The sequence below is a fragment of the Salvelinus fontinalis genome, chromosome 32, assembly GCF_029448725.1.
Source record: "Salvelinus fontinalis isolate EN_2023a chromosome 32, ASM2944872v1, whole genome shotgun sequence".
Taxonomy (NCBI): domain Eukaryota; kingdom Metazoa; phylum Chordata; class Actinopteri; order Salmoniformes; family Salmonidae; genus Salvelinus; species Salvelinus fontinalis.
Genome location: NC_074696.1, coordinates 33735349 through 33745185, shown reverse-complemented (window position 1 = coordinate 33745185; position 9837 = coordinate 33735349). Strand labels below are relative to the sequence as shown.

The 9837-nt window shown below is 42.2% G+C and overlaps 1 protein-coding gene across 2 annotated transcripts; it reads right to left on the bottom strand.

The window, feature by feature from the left end:
• Positions 1–1293: 1293 nt before the first annotated feature.
• On the bottom strand, positions 1294–7846 carry LOC129831129 (interferon-induced protein 44-like). 2 transcript variants are annotated; one of them, XM_055894200.1, is made up of 8 exons: positions 7609–7846; positions 6204–6717; positions 5358–5409; positions 5006–5201; positions 3636–3788; positions 3352–3523; positions 2815–2915; positions 1294–2662 (listed from the first exon to the last, which is right to left on the bottom strand). In XM_055894200.1, exons 2-8 carry the CDS (start codon positions 6682–6684, stop codon positions 2483–2485), a joined length of 1335 nt encoding a protein of 444 aa, XP_055750175.1. In that variant the 5' UTR covers positions 6685–6717; positions 7609–7846; the 3' UTR covers positions 1294–2482. The 2 variants fall into 2 exon arrangements, with proteins under 2 accessions (XP_055750175.1, XP_055750174.1); XM_055894199.1 differs by lacking the exon at positions 7609–7846 and having other exon boundaries at positions 6204–6838.
• Between the last annotated feature and the right edge of the window lie 1991 nt (positions 7847–9837).

Genomic DNA, 9837 nt, shown 5'->3' with positions numbered 1-9837 from the left:
GATGTCATTGTTGATATTACATGCGTTTTCATTAATTGGGCTATTTTCTCTGGAACCACATGGTCTATCGAATAGAAACTCATGGATAATGATATCAAAAATAAATACTATATGTGAATATATCCTTTCAACATTATTAAAGTATGAATTACCAAAGTAACCATAGATTGCCATAGATTTTCTGTTAATTACCAAAATTACAGAAGATTCCGGTAAATTTGGTAATTTACCGGTAGCTCTGCAAGCCTAAATCAAGTACTTCAGCTCATATGGGCCTATTGCTCACTTGAGACCCATATGAGATACGTTCAAGTAACAAACATATCCTACTGATATAAATGTATGATGTATGCAAAAGACCTGCACAGTTAGGATTAGATACAAAGAGTGGTCCAAAGAGAGCCTCTCATAATTCCAATCAGTGAACGTGGATTGCAATCTATAGCTCGACTGCCATGGTGCCAGATGGTTTGCCTTTAAGTCACTTCAAAAGTGTTTATTAGACAACAAAACGTAATGAACTCTCATTAACACAGTTAATGCCCAGTGGGTGATGGTATGAGGCATGAGAAGTTGGATAGTTTCTGTAAGCTAACAGATGTTGACATTTCCTAAAATACATTTACAGTTCACTTTGGTGGGAATGCTGTTGTGGAAGTGTGTGCATGTTTATGTGTACTTTGGCATACGTAAAGTGTTATATCCACAAAAGAGAACAACAGGTGTTAATGAATCTCTACAAATAACATTGTATTCCAGATCTTCAAGGTAAATCAACAAATGCCCATTCAAAGATGGCCGCTCCTATATGACCCCTTTTCTGGTCTAGAAAAGGTCAACTGCTTTGTGATAAATGGCTTTGAGACAAATGGGGTTTTCACAGGCAGGTAACTGCATGATACCAGACCCTCTGTCATCTAATAGCCGGTGAGTTATGTCCGCTTTGCTTAAAAGCAGTGGTAGTGTTTGGTTTACCTTTCACTTAACCTTCAGAGTGGCAGTCAATAGGTTCAATGTACCAACCAGCTTTGGTCACAAGATAAAGGAGGGTCTGTGTCTGCCTCCTCATGCATGAATCCTTATAATTTCTAAAGTCTGCTGGTATGTGGGATTTGGTGCATAAAAGAACCACTGGCATATAATGTTGCATTCTTGTCTGGAATTTCAAAGACATTGGAAATATATGCTTATTTCCAAATGCATGAAATGTACTAATATTGCATTCTTAGTAAGATCAGTCTGTCAAAAATTAGCATCAAATGTAATTTGTTCTCATTTGACCAAGCTCAGAGGAAACTTTTATTTGTCATCTTTATTATTCGTACAGCATGTAACATCTCAATAATGCACAGCAGGAAATGAGATTGGATCAATGTATTGAACAATATAGGAAACATTATATATAAAACAAATGACCACAAATGTGAAACTACCTGTGTGTGTGTGTGTACATATTTGCACATGCATCTGTGAGAGATGATTTTTTTGTTTTAGAATGTGTGAAATATAATTACATACCATGCGGAGACACCAACTTGACAACACCTGTCAAATAAGTCCTTTCAGTACAGTGTTTTTGTTTTCTTACCAATTTACAGTAGTAACTCCAAGGACTCCAAACTATTGCAGTATAGTAACCTTTTCGCAATGCCACCAGGTGGCTTCAAAACGCACCTCTCTTTGTCTCACTGTTTATCTCATGTTTTATGTTTATTGTTTTTGAATGCACACACTGTGGCACTATGAATTAGTCATGTTGCGTCTTATCCTAGTTCAGTGAATATGGTGACAGGAGCCATAGAAAGGCAATATTTCGTCCTCTGGACAACAACTCAATTTGTCAATCAACCAACAATATGCAGTGCACTGTGTCATCACCCAAGCCTAAAGCGTTACCAAGAATAGAATTAATACCATACGATATTACGGTAAAACTCTCTACATAAACAATGCTTTCAAATTACAGTGATGCAACTTTACTGTGCTCTGGGGCGCTTGCATACAAACGCTTCGAAAAGTACACAGGTAGAGTTGCTTTGTCAGAAGATTATTCACTAGGCCCCACCCCGTTCCCTTTAACCCTTTATTCAATTGGGGAACAGTCCGTTTGCATTGGTACATGCATGCATTGTTTATGTACGTTACTACTGCTTGAAAGAAGGCAAATGCGACCTTGAATTTGCTTTGCACTGTCACATCAAAGCTCTATCACAAACTGATTTAAGATGTTAAAGGAACATTAGGGCCAGGTGTTTTTCATGTCACGTGAAAAGGTCACAAAAAAAATTCTCAGTTAAAATAGCAGTAAGAATGAGCAACGTGTTATAATATCCACAAAAAATAATGATAATGTCCACTTGCATGATAACATGTACCAAAATAAATATGGATATCTTGCACAGTTACAAAATAATATGGGATTGCAAAAAAAACATTTTTGTCTTCAGAGTATTGACACTTGACAGTGGGACTGTGAAGAGGGTTAGAGCTCTTCCTGTTCAGGCTGGTTTTCGAAGAAGCTGTCAGCATAGTTCAACATCTGATCCAGAGCACTGAGTAGCAGGATATCAGTGTTCTGATTCAGCTCCAGCTCCTGGCTGTAGTTTTTCACTGGCAGAATACCGGACACAGGAATGCCCAGGGATGCACTCAACTCCTGGATCTGAAAGACGGACACACACACACAATCCAGTGTGGTTAACCACTTACTTTTGTATACATAAATAACCATCTGCTCAAGACGTAAGAGACGTTAAGGAGGGTAGGATTTAAGATTGACTAATTTTATTTAATTGTCATTGCCAAACGGCTCACCTTCCTTTGTATGTAATGGCTCGTATAAACATTCTGCAGCTCTTCTGACACTAGGGGGCAGGCCTCGTCCACTTTGGTCATTAACATCAGTTGGGGAATACCTAGGACAAACATGCAGAACAAGAAAATGAATATGTCAGGATGTTTAAATATGAGAGTATTCCATACAGAGTTACCCATTGAAATAGGATACACACTTGGAACACCTTGTTATGAAGTGTTTCTTCATAAGGTGTTCCATATTTCTTTAGAAACCGGAGTTGAAAGCGCCTCATATTCATAGAGCATTATGAAACTGTAGAAAAAAAAGCTATAAATCACACAATGCCCCTTATCACGATATACAACATTCATGCAAATGATATCCACATCCTCTTGTGCCTTTTTGTTTTATCGTACAGTTTCATAATGCTCTATGACACACTTTATAAGTATATACAATATAACAGTATGTACAAATATGTCAATTATAAGAAGGTTCGTTGATTTGACACTGACTCGTTCCTTTTCAAAACATATCGTCCACCATTCGCTCACCTATCTGATTGGTCTTCTTGCGAATGGTGGCAAACTTCTCCACAATTTTGGCAGACATCAGAGAGACTCTGCAGGCGTCCACCACGTACACTACACAGTGGATCTGATCCTTCAGACTGACATGCTTACGATACCCAGGTACATCTTCACTCAAGGGCGTCATGGGATTAAACTATAAATGACAAACATGGAGGTTGTTGTTTTTTGTTTGTTAGATTTGATCAATGGTTTATTCTCTCCTCCTACTGCTAGTTTGCGTTGTGCCTCCGGACAAGTCTGCATACCTGGTAACGGTCCTGAACATGGCCTTTGTAAATGTTGACTATGTCCTCCATATCCAAGCCAGCTCCTGACGCCTCCTCCAGTCCCATAGTGTCACACAGGATCAGGGGTATAGGCTCACCACTCTTCCCCGACTTGATGTTGAAGGTACGGAACTAGGGAAAGATAAGACAGTATGTGGGTGGTTGGCAATAGTGGCACGTGGGTAAAGTCCCTGGGGAAGCCAAGCCAGGGGGAAAAAAGCCATATTACAACCTATGTGTTGTGATAATTAGGCTGTTTGTTCTATAACCTGTTAGTTCATACGCCTTGACACCGTGATATATAGACCTAAGGCCGAGACAATAAGAAGACACAGTGGCTGAATAAATTCAACCACACCTTCGTTTCATCACAAAACCGGAGCAGTCCTCAAAACATATTGCATGTAACAAACAGTTACATGACCTACAGCATGGTCAATCAAGTTAACGTTTCTGACATTTTTGGAATACTAAACAACTATTGATTTAGAACAACAGAGTTACTGCAAGTCGCAAAGAAAACAGGCGCTGCCTCCACTATTCCAGCACCATTTTAACTTCAACATTTTAACAATCTAATCACCTATGTTTAGTCTAACACAGTGACAACTAAAAGATAACAAAAAATGATTTCGTCCAATCAACATAAGCTAAATATGATGTGGATGTCCATCGTAGCCTAGTGATTTGACTTACCCTACTTGTAGAAACGCCAATACCATCCTCCTTTTTCATGTTGCCTAAACGGTCTATGACTCTATCATACAGTACACACTTTGTTTTTTGTTGTACTAGGCTACCTGGCTAAAATGCTTGCTACCTAGCCTAACTTCCTTTCATGGGCAACGATGTGCCAGGCCAGCTAGTTAACATCATTAGCCTACTACTACATTTAGGTACATATTGAACTTCCATCCTGTCAGGCCAGGAACACAATGTCTGAATTAATGGTTGGATCAGAATCACCGTTATAATCATTGGCCAGTACAGAGAATGATGTAAAACCACAAGTCCAAATCCCTATCTCCACCCATGGCTAATTTAGGAAAGGGACCATTTTGGCTAGCTCTGATGCTTTCTCTGGTGAAAAACATTCGGCCTCTTGCGAAGTGAAGGAAATGTTTTAAACACAGAGAGATGAAAGATACCGTATTTTTGTATTTTTTTCCTTGGTCAATTTCTTGGGGAAGCCTGGCTTCCCTTGGCATCCATTAATACACGCCAATGGCACGGAACCAACACACACATACATAATCAACACACAAATACACAATAAACACACACATTAGATGTGGTACCTGGTCAAACTGACATAAGAAAGCACCCACCCACCCATACACACATTTTACCTGGGTGGTCAGGCTTGTGCCTGCGCTGCCACATATGGCCTGACTAGTCATGTTTCCTCTGAAGATAGAGTTGACAGAGTTGAAGAAGCTGGACTTGCCAGCCCCAACAGGACCCACGAGGAGAACCCTGGCCTGACTCACTGACTTGACATCAGGCTTATAGTTCTTGATTTTCTCCTTCAACTGCCGTTTCCTCCTGGAAAGTCGGAAAGGTGCAGGGATAGTTAAGCACAATGTAATGTGTGTGTGTGTGTGTGTGTGTGTGTGTGTGTGTGTGTGTGTGTGTGTGTGTGTGTGTGTGTGTGTGTGTGTGTGTGTGTTTACAGTTATGCTTAAAGTCAGCATTACATACTCAGAGGTCCACTGCATGTTTCTCCAAGGCTTTGTCAAACAACCTCCCAAGTCTGAATGGGGAGAAATTAGTTTGAATGATCTTTTACAAAGGTAGGATTATTTACATTTTTTAGGCATAGTAATTTCAGAAAATGTCCAGACTATATCTGCAGTAATAGTGGAATGATAGTGTTTTACAAAGAGATTTGTTTTGAATGCAGTCTAGTGCTAGGTGAATTGCAACAGCACTATGCTTCATTCAAAACAAATCTCCCCCTTCTCCGCATCCCATTTCCCGTAACATGGCGGAGACTCGCGCTTGAGCCTTCGGTTTTGGTCCACCAGGTTTAAACTTCTGTAAAAACTATATTTGTTGTTATTAAAAAGATATTTCACAGTGATTTAGATGGTACAATTATTCCCTACACTATTCAGTGCTGGATTTCTCTCATAAAGTGAAATGGAGCGAACAGTGTAGAATTTTAGCAACCAGGAAATGTTAGAGCGGTTTCCACTAGATAATACAGTCACAAAGTCAGAACAGCCTTCCCATTTTGACAACAGATGCCGCTCCGGTGGGAGAAATCAAAGGAGAATATCACAGCCAATCACAACACTGGTGGGTAAGTAATACTGTGAAGCACTATAATTCCACTATTACTATATTATGGATTTTCTTTTAAATTACAATGCAAAAATAAAAATAGAATGTGTAGCACCTTTAAAACATATAATGTTTGTTATTACAACAACCGTAGACATGTAGGTGTGACATTGTTTCAAAATGTAAAATGATTGTGCACTGAAATATCTTCTGCGGTTAGGAGCCGCCATACTCCTAAATAGGTATGTAAATGTCACTCACCCTCCACTCTGTACACCTCACATTCAGTCAGCTGCAGGTCGTCGCCATGCATATGTGCTGCATCAAAGTTGTAGCTGTTCCCTGCGTTATATTGGACTGTAGCTGTGTCATTGAACAGAAACACCAAGGCACCAAAATTCGGGCCAGTGTTTTCATCTGTGAAACCATACTGGCCATTGGCACTAGACACACGCAGTGGATTTTTTCTTTCGTCGTTGATGCTGTAGAGGAAGGCTTTGTCGTCATTAATAGGCTGTCCATTCTGAGTGTAGTCTTTGCTGGTGTAGGCTCCGAACAGGAAGCCAGCCTTGTTGTAGGCAGCGACTACAGTGGGTCCCTGGCTGTTGCAGCGTGCGTGAAAGGCAGCTGCCGTGTAGCCTTGGACACTGGCTTTGTAGAGCAGACTGAGTCTGACATGGCCGAACAGAGAAAGCAGCTTCTTCTCCTGATCACCTGATAGACTGGATGTTACCACACTCATGATGACACCCAGGAGGTTTGGTAGGAAAGACTCCTGATAGGAAAGACATAAATAAATAATGTGCAAGGTTAAAAGAAAAACATCAAAATCATAAGTCTGGTTCTGCTGATACCTTTCCTGGCCATGTGGCTTCACCATACAGGACAGCCTCTGCCCTAGTTATACAACCAGGGCAGAGGCTTTCATGTATGGTCAAGCCACATGGCCAGGAAACGTGACAGCAGAACCAGACTTAAGATGTTGGTGTGACATTGTTTAAAAATGTTAAACAAATATATTTTTTCACATTATGTGTGGTTAGGAGCCATCATACTCCTGAGTAGGTTGGAAAATGTCACTCACCCTCCACTCTGTACACCGATTTAATTAGCAAGGCCTCATGGCAAGCTTGAGGTTTGTTCCAGCTTTTACTTTCAGTTCCAGATTGTACTTGAAAGTACAAGATAGACCCGAAAGTAAAAGCTGGAACCAACTTCAAGCTTGTCATGTGGCCTTGCTAATTAAATCAAAGCTGCTAAATGGTTAAAGGTGTATTTTTATATTATTTAAAGCTGTTCAATGGACAGTTCAACATACCCACTTATTCTAAAATCATATCACTTAGAAATTCCTCATGAGCTCAGGACAGCTGTCTTAATCCATCATAACCCATAAAGTTGTTTCAATGTTTGCAAACAATATCAATGTATAGTTTCAAAGCACTATTTTATTATAACTTTTATCTCATGGTCTACCCTCTATAGCTTTATCTAAGAATGTACATTCTTCAGCCCCGTCCTTCAGCTTTATAGCAAAAAAAAGGCGGGCTACCATTTGACTGAAAAACGAATCAAGGATTGTTCTTTCAATGTCAGCTAACTATATGTTTAACAGCACACTGCGAAATTAACACACAGAAGGGAATCAGGTCCTTGACCAACTTACCTGCAAATGATCCAGATGCACGGTATGTCTCTCCGTTTAGGAAAACAACCAGAGTAAAAATGAAACAATCTATCCTTGTCTTATGAAAAGGAGGCTGTCTACATTTCAGGGACTTTCCAAAAGAGGAAGAAACGGTGCAGGATTCCCCACAGGCATAAACGCCCCGAATTGCGGGCTGCAGTTGCACAAGATTGGGAGTCCTCTGGAGTCTTACGTTTCACTTTCACAAGTTTAACTTCTAAAGCTAAAACACCCTGAAAAACTGCTAGTAGCCAAGCAGCGCCTGCTGTCCCAGCAGTGTGTTCAGGGACCACCTTGAGTGGTGGCCTTTTCCAATTGTGAAGGATGGTTTTGTTCTCTTTTTAACAAAAATATATGCCTTATAGAAATAGGACATGTTAATCACAAAACATAGCGTGACTGCAGAAAAGCTGTTGTTAATCTAGGGTGTCGACTGTGCAAACCAGAAGGTTGAGACAAGATGGAAAAATGCTGAATAACCAGAAAACAGGAACTGAGGAATGTGTAGCCACCTACAACTCAGCTTAATCTTCACAACAAACACTTTCGGATATCTGGATCCTGTGTGCTGTGAGGCTGGGACCAGCCTGGGCACCACCGATAGGCTAGCAAGTTTAAACCACGCTAAGCCTCTACTATATACGAAAATTGCATTTACCATTTATCGCTTGTGTTAAATAAAAATACTTAAAGTATATTCGGTGACTCTGAATCACATGTTATCCTGATACCAGATTTGATTGACGCAACCCTTTACACAATTCAACATGTTGATTCTTGTCACGATCGTCTTTCAGTGAAAGAGAGGATCAAGGCGCAGCGTGATATAAATACATATTTTATTTGAAGATGAAAACGAACACTAATACAAACTAGACAAAAACAACCGTGACGCTACAAAGCGAAAGTGCAGACACAAGCAACTAACATCAAGACATAGACAATTACCCACAACCTACCTAATGCCTATGGCTGCCTAAATATGGCTCTCAATCAGAGACAACTAATGACAGCTGTCTCTAATTGAGAACCAATCCAGGCAACCATAGACATACATAAACACCTACACTGAACACAACCCCATGAAATCTACAAAAAAAAAAATATACAATACAAACACCCTATACGAGACAAAACACACAAACATCCCCCATGTCACACCCTGACCTAAAATAATAAAGAAAACAAAGATGACTAAGGCCAGGGCATGACAGTACCCCCCCAAAGGTGTGGACTCCGGCCGCAAAACCCGACACAGAAGGGGAGGGTCCGGGTGGGCCTTCTTACGGCGGCGGCTCGGGTGCGTGACGTGGCCCCCACTTCACCATAGTCAATACCGGCTTTGGTAGCGCCTCTGGAGCGGCGACCCTTTCAGCGAGTCCCGGACTGAAGACCATCCTAGAGGGCGCCACTGGACTGAGGGGCAGCTCCGGACTGAGGGGCGGCTCCGGACTGGCGGGCGGCTCATGACTGGCGGGCGGCTCATGACTGGCGGGCGGCTCTGGCAGATCCTGGCTGGCGGGCGGCTCTGGCAGCCCCTGGCTGGCGGGCGGCTCTGGCAGCCCCTGGCTGGCGGGCGGCTCTGGCAGCCCCTGGCTTGCGGGCGGCTCTGGCTGCCCCTGGCTGGCGGGCGGCTCTGGCTGCCCGACTGGCGGGCGGCTCCTGACTGACGAACGGCTCTGAAGGCTCAGGACAGACGGGCGGCTCTGAAGGCTCAGGACAGACGGGCGGCTCTGAAGGCTCAGGACAGACGGGCGGCTCAGACGGCGCTGGGCAGACGGGCAGCGCAGGCGGCGCTTGGCAGACGGACAGCTCAGACGGCGTTGGGCAGACGGGCAGTGCAGGCGACGCTGAAGAAGTCGGATGTGGAAGTCTTGGGCTGGCATGGTTACACGTGTTCTGCGGTGTTTAGTTCGGTTGGAGGTACTGCCAAATTCTCTAAAATGATGTTGGAGGTGATTTATGGTAGAGAAATGAACATGCAATTCTCTGGCAACAATTCTGGTGGACATTCCTGCAGTCAGCATGCCAATTACATGCTCCCTTAACTTGAGACATCTATGGCATTGTGTTGTGTGACAAAACTGCACATTTTAGAGTGGCCTTTTATTATCTCCAGCACAAGGTGCACCTGTGTAATGATCATACTGTTTAATCAGCTTCTAGATATACCACACTGTCAGGTGGATGGATTATCTTGGCGAAGGA

Bases quoted from the DNA above. Each gene is read 5' to 3' on its own strand.
- LOC129831129 (XM_055894199.1), bottom strand. From the start codon at position 6,822: ATGGTGAAGCCACATGGCCAGGAAAGGTATCAGCAGAACCAGACTTAT. The intron at 3,789-5,005 runs GTAAAATGTGTG...ATCTTTCCCTAG, and splicing joins GCACAAGCCTGACCACCCAG to TTCCGTACCTTCAACATCAA. The intron at 3,524-3,635 runs GTATGCAGACTT...TGTCATTTATAG, and splicing joins ATGTTCAGGACCGTTACCAG to TTTAATCCCATGACGCCCTT.